General features: G+C 54.6%; 2 protein-coding genes across 4 annotated transcripts in view; one reads left to right on the top strand and one right to left on the bottom strand.

The window, feature by feature from the left end:
- Positions 1-16042, top strand: part of DNAI1 (dynein axonemal intermediate chain 1) — a 58162-nt gene extending 42120 nt beyond the window's left edge. For 2 of the 3 annotated variants that reach the window (XM_032308374.1, XM_032308373.1), the window contains 8 exons: positions 2927-3174; positions 7913-8002; positions 8119-8206; positions 8805-8884; positions 10068-10216; positions 10325-10424; positions 12564-12749; positions 15713-16042. In XM_032308374.1, the coding sequence (XP_032164265.1) occupies positions 2927-3174; positions 7913-8002; positions 8119-8206; positions 8805-8884; positions 10068-10216; positions 10325-10424; positions 12564-12749; positions 15713-15811 (1040 nt within the window). In that variant the 3' untranslated portion in view covers positions 15812-16042. Of the gene's footprint in view, positions 1-2926; positions 3175-7912; positions 8003-8118; positions 8207-8804; positions 8885-10067; positions 10217-10324; positions 10425-12563; positions 12750-15712 lie in introns of those variants that run through there. The other variant, XM_032308375.1, reaches the window with a different exon arrangement.
- Positions 16043-16100: 58 nt separating this feature from the next.
- ENHO (energy homeostasis associated) lies at positions 16101-16769 on the bottom strand. Its single transcript, XM_032308386.1, has one exon. It carries the CDS (start codon positions 16744-16746, stop codon positions 16516-16518), a length of 231 nt encoding a protein of 76 aa, XP_032164277.1. The 5' UTR covers positions 16747-16769; the 3' UTR covers positions 16101-16515.
- Between the last annotated feature and the right edge of the window lie 3223 nt (positions 16770-19992).

Genomic DNA, 19992 nt, shown 5'->3' with positions numbered 1-19992 from the left:
AAGAGGCCACCAGGAGTGGACTAAGAAGCAGAGGCTCATTGTCGGGTTGCATGTGGCCTGGGAATTCAGGCAGGACCTAAGGACTTAGTGTGACTGATTGCTCTCTGTGTCCCTGTCTCTTGAAGTCCATGCTTCTCTCAACCAGAAGTCTCCCCGTATAGTTTGTGACTGCCTTGTCCCTTACGCATTCTCTAGTCCAGATTCTGGAGAGACTGGACCGGCTTTGCCAGTCGCCACCACCCCGTTAGGTCTGCTTTCCCCTTCCTTTCTCCACCTCCACATAAACACCAGATCAGTGAGGTATAACTTCAGCTATAAACGAAATACTGCACGAGGCAAACACCATGTGATGGGTCTGAAGGAGCCGGGCACATGATTTCCTCTCTTCTGGTCCCAGTTTACCCATCTATAAAAACGGGGAGCTAAAGCCCAGCCTCCAGTCTCAGTGGTCCTGTAAGCAGGTCAGAAATGTCCTTACTACTGAGTTATTAATTTGGCCTAGGGTTTCTTACCCCTCTTTTCTAGTTTCACTGGTCATAAAGACTGTATGTATGCAGGGTTGGGGAGGGGGGTCACTGCTATCCCTTGAGGGGCCAGGTCCTGTGCCACAGCAGGACCAAGTGTGAGGGTCATACCCGCCTTGGCCCCTTGGTGAAATAAGGGAAGCCTCTGAGTCCCCAGCCCAAGCGTCAGTCACCACCTACTCACCCTTCCATTCGCTTGTTTGCTCGCCCACTCCCCTGCCCACTCAGCCTCTGCCAGACTCGCCCAGCATGGAGGACAGACTGCACATTAAGGGCGTCGGTAGATCCCCAGTGTCCTGGCGGTTACCGCTCCCTACCCCACGAGGGTCTGTCTCTCTCTTAGCACTCGGCGCTGCTGGGGGCCAGCCCACATCTCCAGTGGAGTGTCTCTGTCCCTGCCAGGGTCCAGCCCGTTGGGAGGCCCAGTCAGGTGTTCGGAATTTGTGGGATGAACAAAAAGAGCTACAAATGACTCTCATTCTGCCCAGTTCCAAACCTGTGCGATCTGGGGGGGACAGACACCTTCCTTCAGCAGCTGCAGATTTCTCCCTTGTAGGCTCAGCCCTCGGGGCCCACCCAGGATGAGCCCTACAGGGTGAGTGATGGCCAGCTCCCCACACTATCTGAAGTGGTTTTGGTTCCCCACACTGGCTTTGAAGTGGCGTCGGACATAGGGTGACCCACCTGGCTCTGGAGACTCTGGAAGCCCCCAGCTCCTCTTCTTTGTGAGAGACTTGCTTTCTCCAGAGCAGAAACACTTTCCTTCCTCAACCACTGTGTGCCCTTCCCAGGGCTCCAGTTGGATCCTGGCACCTTCCACGTGGGAAAGCAACTCCCTCCTGACACATGAAACCTCCTTTGTGAGGTTTCCCATAGAGAACTACTCTGGTGGGCATGCCAGCTTGTCTCAGTTTCCAACTCGACCTACCGAAGGCCAGTCTAGCTCCTGGCTACATCCTGCTCTCTAGTCCTGGCTCCCAGTAAACACCGTTTGCAGAGTGCCTGAGGTAGGACTATCTGGTAACTGGGTCCAAACACATCCCCAGAGCCCAGGGAACACAGCCCAGGTACCTACTCCCTCGAGTAAGGAAGGGGCAGCATTAGAAATAAGACAGAGGGATACCGGGGGTGGGCACAGTCAGTTGCATGTGGGGCTCTTGGTCTCCACTCAGGTCATGATCTTAGGGTCATGAGATCAAGCCCCATACTGGGCTCCGTGCTGAGCACACAGTTTGCTTGGGATTCTCTCTCCTTTTCCCCCTGCCCTTCTCATTTATGCTCGCTGTCTGTCTCAAAATAAGTAAATAAATCGTAAGAGGGAGAGAAGAAAACAAAAAGGAATAAGACAGAAAGAATGACTCAGCCAAATGAGTCAGGGTGGGGTGGCCTCCCTGTTTTTCCCATTCATGGGCTCAAGACCTCAGGACAAGCCACTTTGTCTGGAGGGCCTAGGCCTGCAGTAGCCAGGGGTAAAAGAGGTCCTCTGGCGGGGGAGGAGAAGGGGAGAGTGCTATCCTCTCAGGTGGAAGTTTCCCCTTAGCAGAGGGTCCCCAAGATGGAAAGCTGCTCTAGACTTCCTCCTCTTCTGAGTGCATGAAGGGTCCTGGACTAGCGGCAGCAGGAGGGCTGGACTTGAGGGCTGGGTCAGTTTTCTGTTCAGTGACTGCCGTATCAGGACAAGGGCGGGGGGGGGGGGCACGGGAGCAGACGATGCAAGAGAGAGGGAGGCTGTCCCCTGACACGGGGTGGGCAGGGAGCAAGGCCTCTGCTAAGTGGTCCTCGCTATTGATCACCAAAAGCTGAGGCCAGAAGGGTGATACAGTGGCCTGTGGAAGCCTGGCTGGCCTGCCTGGGACTTCTCAATTCTGGGAGCAAGCTCAGGCTAGCATGCAGGCGGCAGCTGGGGACCATGGAGGCCATGGAAGGGTGTGGGAAGGTGCGCATAGCTGGCTAGTTTGACAACCCATAGGGAATTCCAAACCAAGTCCAAACCGAGCTCCTGTCCTGGGCTGGGCTGGGGAACACACGGGCATCATCCAGGCTTCGGAGGACAGCCATCTGCCCCTGGGTGGGGCTTCCGAGCCCTCTCTGAGGTCACCGCTTCTTCCCAAGCACAACTTTGAGCCTGCCTCCCTCCTTCCTGTACCCCAGGAACAATAGAGAGAATGATTGTCCATCCCTCAGATAAGCCTGGTCACCTTATCCTCTTGGGAACCCTAAGAAGGAGGCAGCCCAGTCTCCTGCTTCTATTTCTGAGACAGAGAAGCTAAAGGCCAGAGGGGAATCTGCCCTCTCTGGAGAGCCCAGCAGCAGGTCCCCTGGGTAGGTGGGGGAGGGGCGGGGGCTGCGGAATACTTCCACCACAGCCACAGCCCAGCATCTTCCCCATCTTCCCGGGACAGATGACTTCATGAAGCAGAGCCGGGGCATGCTCCTGCTGTACAGCCTGAAGAACCCCAGCTTTCCCGAGTACATCTTCAGCAGTGAGAGTGGCATCATGTGTTTAGACATGCATGTGGACCACCCTTACCTGGTGGTGGTGGGCCACTACGACGGGAACGTGGCCATTTACAACCTCAAGAAGCCCCAGTCCCAGCCGTCCTTCCGCAGCTCAGCCAAGTCTGGCAAGCACACGGACCCGGTGTGGCAGGTCAGCCCTGAAGCAGGGTGGGAGACACCGGGCGGGAACCCCTGGAGGAGGGACTTTGGGGTGGACTGGCCACAGTCAGTGGGATGGGGATGCCAGGTACCAGCTTAGAAGTCAAGGAGCCGGGTGTACGAAGGGGCAGAGAGGGGCGGGAGGGGGCAGTCGGGAGGTGAGGGGTCTGCCGCTGCGGACCTGCTATCAGGAGGGCCCCTCTCTCTGCTAAGGCTCTATTAGGTGCAGCAGGTAGGAACTCGTAGCCCATGGCTGGAAGACTCAAAGGCCTGACCCAGAAGGCCTCTGCTGAGTCTGTCAATGGTACCAGTTCCTATGTGTGGGCTTCCTCGACTCCCCACTGGGGCTCTCCTCTGCCATCTGGGCTACATTTGGGGCAACTCCCAGACAGAGGTTGGTGCTGCCAGTTTGTCTGCCCTCTGGGCAGGGCCATAAGGCCTGGTGGGTGAGGTCTGTCCTTGAGGCCTCTCTGTAGCATCCTTCTTCTCCAGACAGACATAGGATGGGACCATTAGCCTGACACTGGAGCTAGATTTCACCCTGTGTCTCCCATCTTATTGCACTGGGAGTGGATTTCATGTTTCATCTTCAGAAAGTCTCCTAGCTCTGGCCTTGCAGAACTTTCCTTACTGTATATTTCGAAACCCCTCTCCTTCTAAGGCTGCAAACCCTTACCCACTGGCAGGTCTGGGCAAATCTAAGAAGGAATTTCTGCCTTAAGTTTCTCACGGTCTCTGGGGTCATCAGATAATGCCAGGACTCTGTCTTCCCATCTTTCTTGGCCCTCTGCCCTGAGAGTCTCCAGGCGGGCTCTGCACCCCTGCCTTCCTGGCCCTGAGCTCCCTGTCATGTGGACACCTGCCGTAGGCATGGGCTCTCAGCTCTCAGGCAGTTCAGCTCCCTGAGCAGAGAGGAGACTGTCCAGGCACAAAGGACACGGTGCCCTCTCTGCTTTATCCTTTACCCAGAGCCAGGATACAGAGAGGGAGGCACTCCCTCCCATGAGACATCTCCCCCCTGCTCTCCACCAAAGCAGGGACCAAAACTCACAGTCTCAGGTGTTCTCTCCCCTGAAAAACCCCACCTTCCCATTCATCACCTCCAGACACACAAAGATCTCAAGACCTGAGGAGGCTGTCTGCAGAGACTTTAAAGAACCAAGAGAGGAGAAAAGACGTGCTTTGATAAGACTAAACCAGTAGCAGGCCTACCCCTGCTCTCCTAGCTCAGATAGCCCAGAGCCATGCAAAGAACATCTCTGATTGGCCTGACCATCCTCCTCAAGCCCAGGAGAGGGCAAGGGGCCAAGGCCAACCATCCTGCCACCACTCTCTGTGTTCTTGGAATCAAACAGCAGGTTGGGAAAGAAATGGGACATGCAGAAGTCACGCTATTGTTTTCATTGGGTGGGCGCCAGAGAGACTGGAACCCACCTGGGCAGAGATGGCCTTCTGCTGTCCCCCCAATCTTTTGAGGAAACAGGGCTAGTGCCTTTGCCTTTGGAAAAGCGAAGACTCAAGAGCTCCTGGGGGGCTTCTGGCTTGTGACATGGGAGGGGCTGCCTGGCGCTCGTTCACTCACTCACCGACTTCCTGTTCCCTTTTTGCCTCCAGTTTCTTCCCCCTTTCCTCATTCTTTTGTCCATTCAGTGACTCTTCTGTGTGCTCCTCGGGGAGCTGAGGGTGCTTAATTAAGGGCTTGGTCCCTGGGGTTCCTAGCAGGGAGATGAGCACCACCACGGCTGAGCAGGACAGGGCAATATGCTAAATGCGAAAGAGGGCTCCTGTGGGTACTGACGAGGGACAGGAGGGACATGGAGATTGTCCAAGGCAGGGAGCAGGGGAGGGGGCCCAGCTCTTCCCAGAGGAAGCAACTGAATTGTAAGGGATGAGAAAGCACTCGTTAATGACAACTAAATGTAATATGAGATCCTAAAACACAACGAAAAAGGATATTAGGAGGAAACCAAGAAAATCAAATGAAGTCTAGATTTTAGTTGAAAAGAAAAAAGACACTATGAGTTAGATAAGGAAGGGTACAAAGGGGCGTCAGGCGGGGTGGCCGTGGGGAACAGCATCTGGTGCACAGCGGGAGAGACAGGGAGGATGGCGCAGAGCCGAGGGAAGCAGCGGCACCCCGCGAGCAAGCCTCTCCAGCAAGGAGGAAGCCTGCCCTGTGTAAGTCAGGGGTTTCTAGTAAAGTGCTAGTGCAGAAACCCAATACCTCAGAGGTGGGAATGGGGCTGCTCTGGTGAATCGGGGTCCTGCTTTCTTGAGGGTTCCCTGTTGTCACTCCCTCTGTCCCCAAAGTTACTTTCATAAGCTTCCTAAGAGCTCTCTCCAGCATGGTTTGAAAATGGCTGCCAGACCATCAGAGAGTTTGGCGCAGAGAAGTAACACGGGCACATGTGTGTCTTAAGCGATGTCCTCTCAAGGCAGCAGGAGAAACTTTGAAGCCTGAGTTACAGCAGGGACAGTGGAGATAGAAATAAGAAGGTATGGTAAGCGCTCTGAGGCAGTAAAATCAATAGAAGGAAACTAGATGGATATGAGAAAGGGGAAGAATTGGTGCTGTTCCTTGGGACTCCACCCAGGAGAGGCCCCAGGGAAGTGGGAATGACAAGGAGCAGCAGGTTTGGCCAGAAATTAATACAAGAAGCCAGAGGAACACCTACAATTAAAAGAAGCCAGAGGAGGTGTCCTGCAGGCAGTGGCCTGTGTAAGCCTGGAGCTTAGAGGAAAGCTAGGCTGGTAAACCTACTCAGAGACATCAGAGTCTAGGTCCTTCTTAAAGGGACTGTGTCTTGCGGGAGACCGGAGAGGTTATGTTGGATCTTAAATGCCAGGCCAAGGCAGAAGGACTTTGTTCTGTTGGCAGCAGGGAGCCATGGAAGGTTTTGGAGCCAGTGAGAGAACTGTCTAATCAAAGGGGACTAGGTTCCTAGCCCATGGCCCAGGCTACTGCTGAGGGAGCCCATCGGGGTAGCCCAGCCCTGTTCAAGCCCCACCGTGAAGCCTCAACCAGCAACACTCTGTGGGGTGTGTGTATGTTCGGTGCTATACTGGGGAAGGGAGCAGGCAAGGACAGATGAGCAGAGACTGGGGGCAAGCAGGTCTGCCCCAATCAGATAAGGCAGAAGAGAAGGAATCAATCAAGCAGGCTCCATCTGCTCCTTACCACCTACTTCCTGGGCATTCGTTCATTCATTCTCTGAAACCCACTTACCACCTTCCCACCCCCTTTTATTCCTACCCTCCCACCTCCACCCCTGGAGCTCGTGTGTGACTTGTACACACACACACATGCCCGCTCACTTGCAAAAACACGCAGCAACCCCCATTGGGCATCAGGCAGCTAAGTGGGGTGTGAACTACAATTTCCATGCCTGCCCTCGGCTGCTCATTAAACACTTCCCTTTGTAGCTCCCTAGCGCCTCTTACAGCCTGGCCTTTGACACCCCCATCCCCTCCCCCCTTTAAAGAGACTGTCTTTACATAGAAGGAGAAGGGGTCCCAGTGTAAGAGCTGGCTCTGACTTATACCTCAGAGGCTCTGTGGTGTTCTGGGCCCCCCAGTGAAAAAAAGAGCCAGCTGCCTAGACAGGCCCAGGCAGGACTGGGCCCGCCCTTCTGTAGCTCTGATCAGCCAGGCTGGGGGGGTTGGCTGGGGACAGGCCATCTCCTCTCCCCCAGCCACACCCCTCAACAGCCATGGTGGCAGCTGTGGTCACATGCAGTGGCAGTGGGTTCTGTCCTCCCTCACCGGGCCCCTGCTTGTGACAGGGGGAAGGGACAGTGTCCCGGCATGGGAGGTCGGGAAGGAGCTGAAGAGTGGAAAGCTCTGGGCACCCAGCCCCACCCCAGCTCTCTGGGACAGGCCTTGGCCAGGCCTCCACATCTGGCAACAGAAACTTGAGCCTCAAGCGTGTCATCTTCAGAAGACAACAGCTCTGTCTCCAAAACACTTTCCCATATGTTTGCCTCCAGCCGGGAGAAGATGGGTGGGGCACGATTATTAACCCCAAGCAGCAGATGGAGAAAGGCAGCTCAAAGCTGAGATTTGGGAGCAAGCTTCTGGGAGCAGGAGCTGGTGGTGAAGTGAAGGCGGAAGCCAGAGAGAATGCCTAGGAGAAAGGCCAACCTGGAAGAAGAGGGCACCCCTGAAGCAAGCAGGGGAAAGCCCCTGCAGAACCTCCGCCCTCCCAAGTCCTGGGGTGAGGGGAATAAGGAGGATTTTCGCTGACGTTTACTGAACCTTTACCAGTTGCAGTGTTCTCACATCAGGGCCTCCTGTTCAGTGGCTCCTTTAACACTTACAATACACCTGTGCTACTACAGTTCCTGTTTTACAAGTGAGGAAACTGGTTGATGGACCCTGTTCTTTCCAGGCCTGTCCATGAGGAGGATGAGCCCAGAGACGCCACCTTCCCTCTGCAACTGGCTCCTGGAACCCAACCCAGGGAGGAATTTGGCACCTCCACTGCCAAACCCGTGGATTAGGGCGGTGCCCCGAGTTGGCACAGTTACCCCAGGATGGTCAGGGAGAGAGGGGTGAGAGAGACAGAGATGGGGGGAAGGAGATAGGGAGGGCCACCTGTGGGACTCTGGGACATGGGCTCCCAGAACCTGCTTCTGAAGCTCCCATGGATTCTCGAGGGAGACCTGCTCAGCTCCCAGCCTTAAGTCAAAGTCCTGGTAGGGTCCCGCAGCTCACAGGTTGGGACGTTTCAGGTCAAGTGGCAGAAGGATGACATGGACAACAACCTCAACTTCTTCTCTGTGTCCTCTGACGGCAGGATTGTGTCTTGGACCCTCTTGAAGGTGCCTGTTTCCCAGAAAGGGTGGAGAAGGAGAGTGGGGGGGATCACAATGGGTTGCCTTCCGCCTGGTGGCCACAGCCCCACCCACGGACCCTCCCCTATCTCTTTGGACGGCAGAGCGAGCTGGTTCACACGGATGTCATCAAGCTGAAGGTGGAGGGCAACACCACAGATGGCCTCAACGGGTTGCAGCTACACACAGTGGGTAGGAACCCCAGCCCACTCACATCCAGGCCTGACCACTCAGGCCCTATGAGGGTCAGAGATGGTGGCTCTCCCCTTAGAGCAACCACTCCCTCCCCCACTGGAGCCTGGCCCTGTCCTCCTTGTCCCAGGGCGTGGCCGTTTGCAGACCCTCCAGATTTGTGCAGATCCCATCCCTGTTTGCAGACCCTTGTTTCTGTTTATGCAGATCAGGTGCTGTGATGCAGATCCATTCCTGTTTATGCAGATCAGGCCCCTATTAACCCAGATCCTGTCCCTGTTTACTCAATTCCTACCCTGTTTATGCAGAGTATATCCCTGTTTGCACAGACCATGTCCCTGTTTGCAGACCCTATCCCTGTTTACCCTGACCCTGACCCTGTTTAAATCAATCCCTGCCTTGTTTACCCAGGCCCCATTCCTGTCTGCAGAAGCCTTGGCCGTTTGTAGAGTCCCAACTCCCTGGGACAGGCAGCAGGCCTGACGGCCTGTTTCTGTTTGGCTGCCTGGCCCCAGTCCTGCAGGAGCTGGGGCTCAGGCTGTCACTGGGAACCTCCCTCCCAGAACCCGGCTAAAGCCACTCTACCTCTTCTCCCAAGGCTGTGGCACCGCCTTTGACTTCCACAAAGAGATTGACTACATGTTCCTAGTGGGCACAGAGGAGGGAAAAATCTACAAGGTGAGGCAGTTCTACCCCGTGCAAGCTTCTTCCAGGGGGCTGCTTAGACCCAAGAACCATGGGACTCGATCATTCTCGACAGACCCTATTCTGATAGGGTTAGTCAATTCGAGAAAGCTTCTTGGGAGAAGTTAATATAGTCTTGACTTGCTCAGGTGGCAGGAAGATGGGATGACTGCAGAAAAGGGAATGAAAATCAAGAGGTTGACTTTAGCCCCCTCTAGGCCTTCCCTCTCTTCCTAGGAGTAGAAGAAGAAGACAGGGGAGTTGGGGGTGGGGGGAGAAGACTCCCTGGAGGAGATCTGAACTTGAGTGAGCTCTGAAGGCCGGGTAACAGAGAAATTTCTCTCTGAATCCTGGATGTGTTGCAGCCAGTAGGAACTTCATGGCCAGTTTCTGCAAGGTCTCAGTGTTAGTAGGTGAACGTCCTTCTGAACCTCCATCCATCCAGAAATAGCTTGCTGCAAGCTTTTCTTGTGCTCAAAGACTCAGAATGTTAATTACAGGCAGCCTCCCAGGAGCCTCTGAGGCCCAGCAGGAGCTGGTCTGAATGCAAAAGAGGTCCCCAACCCCCTTTACACCCATCCCAATAGCAGCTGTGGGAGAGGCAGGAGGGGCATGTCACTAGTCAGTCACACTGTCTCTTGGAGGGCGAGGGAGGGGCATGCTGGGCGGGCAAGAAACCCAGTGGGAAATCATGAGATTGGGACTTGCTCCTGGCTCTGTACCTACTCTAACCTGGGCAAGGTGAGATGTTTATTACTACTTCAAGGATTTGATCTGTGGGCTGTGAGTGGCCCCAGGGCTCTGGCTGTCAGCCCCTAGGCTTTGGCCTGGACACAGGCTAGGCCACACACCTCCCCTCCCCCTGCCGACCCCCAGCCCCGGCCTGGACCTGCTCTGCCTGGACTCCTGCTTGGACTGGAATCCTCTGGGGAGACTACAGCACTATCTCTCCCCTTCCAGGAAAACGCCCTAGCCCAGTAAGCCCCTCCTTTCTCTCTGGCCATCTTGAGGGCACAGAGAAGAATAGCCAGCAGCTTGGGCCCAGCTCAGCAGTGACAGTGATGTGGGGACAGGAGTCTTAGATTCTGACTCTCAGTACCCCCAGGGAAGTGGTAGCTGCTGACCTCTCTCTCATTCCTGATCCCCGATGCTCCCACCACCCTCACCATTGCCCCAGTGCTCTAAGTCCTACTCCAGCAAGTTCCTCGACACCTATGATGCCCACAACATGGCAGTGGACGCTGTGTCCTGGAACCCATACCATGCCAAGGTCTTCATGTCCTGCAGCTCCGACTGGACTGTGAAGATCTGGGACCACACCATCAAGTGAGAGAGACATGCCCTTCCTCACAGCCCAACATGGGCGGGGGCCTGTGGGGCTCTAGCACTGTGAGGCCTCTGCGTGATGCACTGCCCACCCCTCCACCCCTGCAGGACCCCGATGTTCATCTACGACCTAAATTCAGCTGTGGGCGATGTGGCCTGGGCGCCATACTCTTCTACTGTGTTTGCGGCAGTCACCACTGATGGGAAGGTGAGTGTCCCCTTCTGAGCCTCTACTAGAGAAAAGATGACTATCTCAGAGTCTCCCTCCTGGAGAGCCCATGCAGTGCCCTGATCAGGTAGGGGAAGGTGAGACATAAGGACTCTGTATTCTCAGGGAGTAGCCCAGCCAGGGCCCTGTCAAAAGAGGAATCATTCATCCCATGAGGCCTTGCAGAGAGAATGGGGCTGTTCATCCTGAAGGACAGAACCCTCTGGGGAAGAAGATGCGCCATGAGGAGCAGTTATCTTCTCTGACGGCCCTGGGGAGGGAGCTACAGGATGGCTGGGGCAAGCCTGATGTAAGGAAAAAATTCTGAACCCGAGTTTATCCGGGATTGAAATAATGTCTAAAAGGTAGCAAGTTCCCCATCCCTGGGAATATGCAAGTAGGGTCTGAGGAAGGAAGATGGGAGGGGTCTGTGCAACACGGAGAATTGGTAAAAACTCAGAAACAAATGTTTTTTAATGAAATTCTTGGATGCAAATCCATTTTTCCTTATGGCCTTTGATATAACCGAAGAGGAAGCCCGTCAGTCACCTATTTACAACCAGATGTTTACTAAGGACTGACTATGGTGCCCAGCGCCAGGGCAGGGCCTGGTGCTTCCAGTCCCTGCAGTTCTAGAGCTCACATTCTTGTGAAGGGAAAGGGACACAAAGCAACCACAAAATCAGCATTAAGTGCTAGGCAGAGACGAACAGAGGAATATGTGTGGACACAGTGTTCATAGTAGCATTATTCATAATAGCCAAGAAGCTGAACGACCCAAATGTCCATCAACTGATGAATGGATAAACAAAATATGGTATAGCTAAAACGATCACTATCAAGAATAACAGGGAATGAAGTATCAGGTACATGCTACGACATTGCTGAACTTGAAAACATGCTAGCATAAGAAGTCGGTCACAGAAGACCACACACTGTGTGATTCCATTTATATCAGTCTAGAATCAGCAAAACTACAGAGACACAGAGTAGATTTGTGGTCACTTAGAGCTGGGGGTGTGGGAGAACCCAGGAAGTGACTGTTAATTGTACGAGGGTTCTTTTGGGGTGATGAAAATGCTCTAAAACTGACTGTGGTGATGGCTGCATAACTGTGAGTATACCAAAACCGAGAATTGTATACTATAAGTGGGTAAATGTGTTTGTATGTGAATTATATCTCAATAAAGCTATTATATTTTTTAAGAGAGAAAAGGAGTGATGTAAAAAGAAAGGACAGGGCAGCTTCTTAGAGTGTTCAAGGAGAGCTTCTTCAAGAGGTGACATTCAAGCTGAGAGCTTCAAATGACAAGAGCTAGCCAGTTGAAGATAGGGAGGGGCATTCTGGACAGGGGGAAGAGCTAGTGCAAATGCCCTGAGGTGAGGATGAGCTTGAAGGGGTTTCAGGGACCCACAGGCAAGTGTGGCTGGGTCTAGGAAGCAAAGGGGAGAACGCAAGTAAGAGTAGAGAGTGGAGAAATCTGGAGTAAGGAACCTGGATTTTATATATACTGCCAAGGGAAACTATTGGAGCATTTTAGATCATTTAAAGTTAAGTTCTTGTGGCTGCATGGAGGCTGGGTAAAGGGGCAAGAGTGAACACAGAGAAACCCATCAGGACGCTGCCACAGTTGTCCAGGCAAGAGTTACTAATGGTTTGGACTCAGGAAATGGTAAAAATAAGATGAAACATTTGTCGGAGGGCCTTGCATATATTTATAACTGGTATAAAGCCTGGCTCTACCACTCACTGGCAAGTTACCTTTAAGAGCCTCTATCTCCTCATTTATAACTAGGGATGGTAATAGAACCTTCCTTACAGAATGTCTGTGATGATTACTGGGTGGTACAACTGCATAACATGCTTGCCCAGAGTCTAGTACATAGTAAGTGTTGAGTAAATGGCAGCTGCTATTATTGTTAATTCTGCATAGACTTAAATTTTCTCCCATTCTTCACTCATTCCCTCAACCACAGGAAAGACATAATCAGAGACACAAATCCCCTCTCCCACTGCCTCCAGCTCCAGCATGCTATGCTTCTGTTGTGTTTCCCCAGAAAGCCCAAGTGCTGGTTCTTCTGAAGTGTAGGACAGGGGCCCTGTTATCCTTGAGTGTGCTGACACCAATCTCTCCACAGACCCATGTGTTTGACTTGTCTATCAACAAGTATGAGGCCATCTGCAGCCAGCCCGTGGTGGCCAAAAAGAAGAACAAGATCACCCATGTGCAGTTCAATCCTATCCATCCCATCATCATTGTGGGTGATGACCGTGGGCATGTCATTTGCCTCAAGCTCTCACCCAACTTGCGCAAGATGCCGAAGGTACAGGCTGGGGTAGTTTGGGCTGCTGTGAGAAGTCAAGTCTCCAAGATGGTGGGGGTTGAGAGAAAGGGGAGGAGCCAGGGGGTGGCCCCCAGCTTTCTGCCTTGGAAAACCGAGGGTCAGGGTGGTGTCATTGCCCAAATATGGAGCACGGAAGATGCAGGTTTGTAGAGAGACAAAGAGATCAGTTACCTGTGGAGCTTCCGGGTGGAGGCATCCTGATAAGGAGGTGTCTACATGGGTCCAAAGCCTAGAGAAGCACATAGACATCACTGGCTTATTTGGTGTAAACCAGGTTAGCCAAGAAGGGGACTGGGGGCTTAGTCACTGCTCCATTGGCTGGGCTTACACAGGGCCTTAGCTCCAGTGGCCCCTGGGCTGGGAGCTGTGGGTCCACACAGGGAAGAATGTGAAAAGGAAAAGGGGTAACTAGGTCAGCATCTAGGCAGCCTTGTCAGCTCTGGTTCCTTTCTGGGATTTGTACTGATCTGGAGACCCTGCCCAGAGCCCAAGGCCCTGAAAACAGGTTATGGAGCCCAGAGCCAGCGCCTCAAAGTCTAGATCTCAGAGTCTGGATTCAGACCTAAGCATCTAAGCCTTCAAATCCAGAGCCCAGTCTTACCCATTTGAGTGCTAAGAGAAAATATGGAATTTGCTTTCTGCCACGTTCTGGGCCAGGATCAGAGCTGGGCCAGGGCTGGGCCAAGTTGCCTTGATGACTATACCTCTTGGTTGCAGTATGAGGCACTTATTTGCCGTTTGAGGGAAGGGCAGGGCCCTGTCTCTTTCAACCACTGCTACCTGTTCCCCTGAATCCTTACCAAAGCAGGGGTCACTGCTGCAGCCCTCTGGTACCTGCCTGGTCTCTTCCGTACAGTGACCAGGAGAGGAGGTCTGGGAGTTTGGCTGGGCCTGTAATTGTAGCCAGCTGGGGGAGGGGGTGGACTTGGCTATAAATAGTTGGAAGGCTGCTAAGCGCCTGCAGCTGTGGCCTAGAGGCTGTGGTGGGCTGGGGTGGGGTTGCGGGGGGAGGAATGGGGGGAGTCGGGCATGGTCTGAAGCTCTTTGATAAGCCCAGCTAGTTGGTTTCAAGGTGGGGGAAGGAGACAGCACAATTTGTGGAACAGATAAAATCTGCTCTTAATTTAGTGAGAGAGACCCAAGTTTGAGCTGGCAGAGCCCGACAGCCCAGTGGGAGGGGCAAGGGTACACCCATCACACCTGGAGTGTGGCAGATCTGGGTGGGGCCTGCCCTGCCCACTCTGCCGCAGGGAGGCAAGGATGTCCCACAGTGCCAACTCCTCTCAGAGAAAAGGTCAGCCATAGCTAAGAGAGCTGGGCTCTGTGTATCGGGGACCTCTATCTCTGAAGACCTAAGGCTATGGGTACCTGGGGAGCAGAGGACCTGAGTGGGCAACAGTTGGGGGCCAGTGCTTTGGTGGATTGGAGGTTTCCAGGCAATTGTCATCTGATCTTATCCGTAGCCAAGTGATTTGTGCCAAAGGAAGTCCTCAGGCATCCCTACTACCCCTCCTCTTTGGGCTGCCATCTCCCTGCCCTTTCCAGTAGGGTCTAGTCACAGAAACCCAACTTCCTGACCCAGGAAGCTTCCTCTAATTGGTGTCAGAGCACAGCTTGTCAAAGGTCAAAGACTATCTTTCCCTCACTACAGTGTAGATGGGAAACTGAGCCTACAAAGGCAAGGGCCTTGCCCAAAGTCATAGAGGGAGTTAACGACAAAGCTGGGACTGTAAGCCAGGTCCCACTAACTCCCGGGGGTGGGGTGAGGCCAAGAAGAGAACAGTGACTTGATTTGGAAGGGAGAATAGTTAAAGGAAAAGGCATCTTTGTCCTCTGCCTAGAGAGTGTAGAGGTGATTTGGGTAGTGGCAAAGGCACTGGGCCACGAGGGGAGAGGGAGACAGATTTTGGAGCAGGTGCAGTGGTAACACCGGGAGGAAATCTGAGCTCTGCATGGTGTCAGCAGTGGGATGGGGCCAGGAAGGGGCCTGCTGGCCATGCACTCTCCTCTCCTCAGAGCCCAGGCCAGACCCAGGCTGGGCCCTCAGCAGGCAAGGCTGGAGCAGGTGCCAGTGAGCAGTGGGCACAGGTGGCTGAGAGGGCGGGAGAGGGGGGCGGATCTGGAGCAGAGGGAAGGCAGGAAATGGTAGCTGCTGCAGCCTAGCCCATACCCCGCTGCCTGGACAGAAGGGAGAATGGGCCTGGTGCTGGTCTGCCGTGGAGCTCTCGGGACCTGTGAATGACACATACCCCGTGTCCCAATACTCTTTTTCTCAGGGCATTAGAGTGCCCTGTAGGCTGGGATGAGGGCTCATAAATTTAGGATCTTCTCTTTTGAGGGACAGTCCTAGCTTGAGACAACTGGAAACACATGGGATATTTTATCTGCCCTCCTGGGTCTCTTGACACCCTCCTCCACCCTGGGTATGTCTGACACAGCAGGCCTGGCCCCAAATGTCACCCACTCCCAACTGACCTTAAAGTTTTGGTACAAGGTGAGGGTACCTGTGGCTTGGTCCACACCTGTCTCCCTCTGCAAACACATACCTCTTAGCTCCTTGTTAGGACTCAGCCAGGACCCCTCCTGTGGGACAGGTGGTCCCAACCTCAAAAGGTCTTACCTCTCCCCAGAGCTACAGCTCTCCTAGCCTGAAAGGCTACTTCCTCTGAGGTTAGTGGGTAGACACCTTCTGCCACTCCTCCCAGCATCAAGACTGTTGATCTGAGATTCAGAGCTAGACTGGATGCTTCTCGGAGGCCCCAGCTGGGCCCAGGTCTCCTAACCTCAGTTGGGAGAGGCAGGGATCCAGAATCTAACTGGCCAAGAGAGGGGCGGTACAAAGCTGGGGCAGGCTGGGCAGAGGAGGCAGAGCTGGGACCCAGAGAAAGGTGGCCCATCCCTCACCATTCCTCCCACCCACCATGTACTTCCACCCTCCACAGGAAAAGAAGGGACAGGAGGTACAGAAGGGTCCAGCTGTGGAGATCGCAAAATTGGATAAACTGCTGAACCTGGTGAGGGAAGTGAAAACCAAGACCTGAGGGCCTGGCCTCAGTCCCTGTCCCATTTTTCTGAACCTGTTACTTGTAACCCCTGACCCTGCACCCAAGCCCAGCCTTAGTACTCGGTAAGTGACCCCACCCCTAACCAGGTCCCAGCATCTACCATCAGCACTCTACATTGGCCCTGATCCCAGCACCTCACCCCAGGACTTGGCCCTCAACCATTATCCTGTCCCACTTTGCACAAATAAACCTGTGTCTGGAAGCTCACCCTACACCTTTAATGTTGCTACCGCAGGGCCCTCAGGAAGAGGAGGAAATCTCAGGGTAGAGCCATAGTTCCATTTATTATCCAGCAAACAGTGGGAGGACCTGAGGAGGGGCCCAGCCTGGACGCCCTCCCGTTATTGCCATGGATTCCAGTTTGCTTCCCCAACCTCAAGGGCCTGGAGGCAATTGGCCTAGGGAGAGGTGGTCCCAGTCCCTGGCCCTCAGAATGGAGCACAGTCGAGATGGCCCTGGCCCTAGCACCAACTCAGGAATCCCCACCCCAGGCCTGTCTACCAAGGGCCACCAGAGCTCCTCGTGGAGCCAGACCGGCTCGACTCTGGGCTGCTAGGTCCAGCTCCAGACAGGCTGGACTCTGGGTTCTGGACCCCAGGCTGGCTAGACCCTGGGATTCCGATTCCAGGCTCTGGGTGGGGCAGACTTAGGCCCCAGACTCCAGGTGAGGTGAGGGGCCTTCAGGGCTGCAGCAGGTAGCTGCCTTCATGGCTGGGCTTCTGGGGCGGGGGTGCCTTCTCAGGACAGGGGCCGGGGCTGGAGTTGGGACTGGATTCGGAGAGAGAGTCGATGTCCGCAGAGCGGGAATGGCAGGCCCAGCAGAGAATGACCCAGAGCAGCAGCAGCAAGAAGCCTACGAGGCCGTTGCAGACGATGGCAATGAGGGCCCCCTGGGAGATGGCTGCCCCCATGACAGGCAGCACCCTCAGACCAGCACAGACCACGGGGCTGGCTTGATGGCAAGGCCCATGCCGAGGCAGAACTCCAGTACAGCTGGCCTTCCAAAGAGGCTGTCCTGTCCACACTCAGTGAATCCTGGGCAGTGGGTATCCACCTGCAGTCCTGAGCCTGTGGCAGGTAGAGAGCAGAGGAAAGGGTGGTGAGGAGGAAGGGGTAGGGTGAGGCCTAGGAAGAGAGGGGTCTAGAAGAGAGTCCTTTCCCACATCTCTGGCTTGCCCAGCAGAGGAATCTGGGTCCCAACAGGTCTAAGTACCCCACAGAGCCAACACCCCCATCCTCAGGCCTGGTTCTGGGCACCTTGACAGGGGTGCAGCCACAGTGGGGAAGCTGGAGTGGACATCCTGTATCTCATTCTCCTGAGAACCGGTGGGCATGGCCTGGCCCTGCCCACCAAGCTTCCAGCTCTCAAAAGCACTGGATGAGTGGATGAGACCCAGGAAGCCCGAGGCCTTAGAGGATGGGGACTGTGACCAGCGCTGGTGTGGCCTGGGCACCTCCCCCTTCTCAGCACTCCAGCCAGCCAGCCCAGGAGACCTCCAGAGGTGCCAGCTCAGACAGAGGGAACTTTGTGGAGGCCCTGGCACGCATGTGTGGGTCTCTGTATCCAAGGCTGTGTACCTAGGTGTGCCTCTCTGTGAGACTGTCTCTCTAGGTCAGTTGTGTGTGTCTCTGTGTTTGGCTCTTCATCTTTCGGTTCCCTTGCCTAGATGTGTGCCTATGCCTGGCATACCCACCTCTATGTTTGGGCAGCTGGCTTCTAAGTGCCTTTCTTTCTGTCTGTCTCTACGCGTCCCCATCTCTGAGTGTCTGAGTGTCTCTTCTCTCCCCGTTTATCTCTGTGTATCTCTGTATCGGTCTCTATGTGTATGGGTCTCTTGTGTCTCTCGGTCTCTCTTTTCTGCCCTGCTGTATGTCACTCTGTCCCCGTGGACGTGTGTGTCTCCCCTTCTCCATGGGGTCTGTCTCTGTAGTTCTGGGAGTCTCGTGTGTCTCTTTGTGTCTCTTTCTCCCCAGCTATGCCTCTATGTCCCCAGGTGGGTCTGGGTCTCTTTACCTCTGTCTCTGGTTCTCGGCCCCCGTGCCCATGGGGGGAGGGCCCCCTTACCTGAGTTGAGCCCGGTGCGCGCCCGCAGGGAGGGTCCGGGGCAGCGGGATGCTGGGCGCCGACTGAGACTCGGGAGCCTGCGGGCGCGGGGCGGGGGAGGGGGGGGCGGGAGGAGGCGGGCAGGGGCGATGTCCCCTCCCCCGGCCCTCCCCCTCGGCCGCGCAGCCTCCGCCGGCCGCTCCCGCCGCCGCGCGACCGGGGCGGCCTCTGCCGCGGGCGGTCTGCGGCGAGCCGGCACCTCCTCCCCCTGGGGCGGTGCCTCCTCCGCGGCCGCGGCTGCTCGCTAGCTCGTTCGGCGGCGTTCGGGCGGCGGCTGCGGCCGGGGCGCGGTGTTCGGCTAGGCTCGGCTGCGCTCGGCTGCGCTCGGCTACGTTCGGCTGGGCTCGGCTGGGCTCGGCAGGCAGCAAAAACAGCGGAGAACCTCGCTTCCCGGGAGGCCGGCGGCGGCCCGCGGCCAGTGGGCGGGTGGAGCCATCTCCGCGCCGCTGCCGTCATTCAATTGGCTAGCTGCGCCAGCCTCTCGGGCGATTGGTCGCGCGCTGGGGTGGGACTGGATCGCCCCTGGTGCAGGCGTGGGGCGGGGGCGAGAAGAAGAGTCGAGGGGCTACGAGGTTTTGATCCCTCTGGGGGAAAGGGGTGGGAACGAGGCCCACCTACTCGCAGGGATTTCTTGCACCTTCAACACCTGGGAGAGCTGCACTTCCAACATTTGAGAAAGGCCTCTGGACCCTCATGCGTGAGGAGACTGCCCGTCCATATCTGCCTTTGCCCGCCTCATCCAAGGGGAAAGGCCTTGGGTCCCCACATCTAGGAGGAGACTGAACTTCCTCATCTTGGAAGCCACCCTAGAATTCTGCACAGCTACTGCCGGTGTCCCCATTTTAGAGGGTCTATGGGTGGCTCTACATTCCCTGGCCCCAGGAAGTGTGAGCAGCTCTGCCAACACAAGTACTTCGGGCATATTTATTGAGTTCCTACTTGGTATTGGTCACGGGTTCGTGCTTTGCTGCGCTGTGGGGGAGCCTAGGATAGAGAGTACCGGGGTATTCGAGAGATTGGTCCGCCATGGCTAGGACAGGACCAGGCACGACTCCTAGAAGCTCCTGACTCTCTCCAACCTAGAATCTCTCCTAAGAAGATGATCAGTTTGGGCAGAAGCTGTCAGGTAGGCCTTCCTACCCTATTTCATAGGTCAGTGACTCCTAAGTGTTCTAAACGGGATCCCTACTCTACATAGTCTCCATGGATGCGCACATCTCTGAAGCTATGTCATGAAGACCCTCTGTGCTTCCCAAATCCAGCCTTACTTTATCACTGGAATTCTAGCCATAGATCCAAATGTCTTCCAGAATCAGGGCGTGTGTTGATTCCTGGTTCTGCCATTTAACTAACTTTATGGCCTTGGGCAAGTTACTCACCCTCTTTTAGCCTCAGCTTCTTCATCTGTAAAGTTGTTTAAGTAATAGCTACTGAAGGTAGCTATTATTAGTAATAGTAATTAGTAATAGCTATTCAAGGTAGCTACAACCTCTCAAGGTTGTAATTCACCAATTCATTTATACCTAACCCATTGTGTCTCAGCAAATGCCAACAGACACAACCCCAAGGACCATATGGCTAAGGGGTCCCTTCCCTCAGTGCCATGAAATTCACATGAAAGCCCGATAAATCCAAATGCTATCTTGAAAACAAGAAAGGGAAGGGTAAGATAATCTGAAAGACTGAGTCATACTTACAGGCTGTCTAAAATAAAATTTTGGACCCTACTGAGTTTACCAGATGGATTAATTTTAGTTCCCCTGCCCCTGTTACCCAGCAGGGGGGGGGGGGCATTGTGAGCAAGATCAAACCAGTTCTAGGAAAGAGAAGAGACTTACATTGTTGCACATCTGAGTGTAATATGAGTGAATTTGTGACCCAGCTGCAGGAGTTCAGATTTTATCCTGGAAACAGTGGGGAGCCACTGAAGAATTTTGAGCATAAGAGTAAATAGGATCATATCCAGAAATTAGAGGGATGATTTGGGCTGCTGGGTGGAAGGGGAAGGAGATTGAAGGCATGTGAGTAATGACAAAGGACTGAAATGGTGTAC

This window comes from Mustela erminea, chromosome 12 (genome assembly GCF_009829155.1).
Source record: "Mustela erminea isolate mMusErm1 chromosome 12, mMusErm1.Pri, whole genome shotgun sequence".
Lineage (NCBI taxonomy): Eukaryota > Metazoa > Chordata > Mammalia > Carnivora > Mustelidae > Mustela > Mustela erminea.
This window is presented reverse-complemented; position numbering and strand designations above follow the sequence as displayed.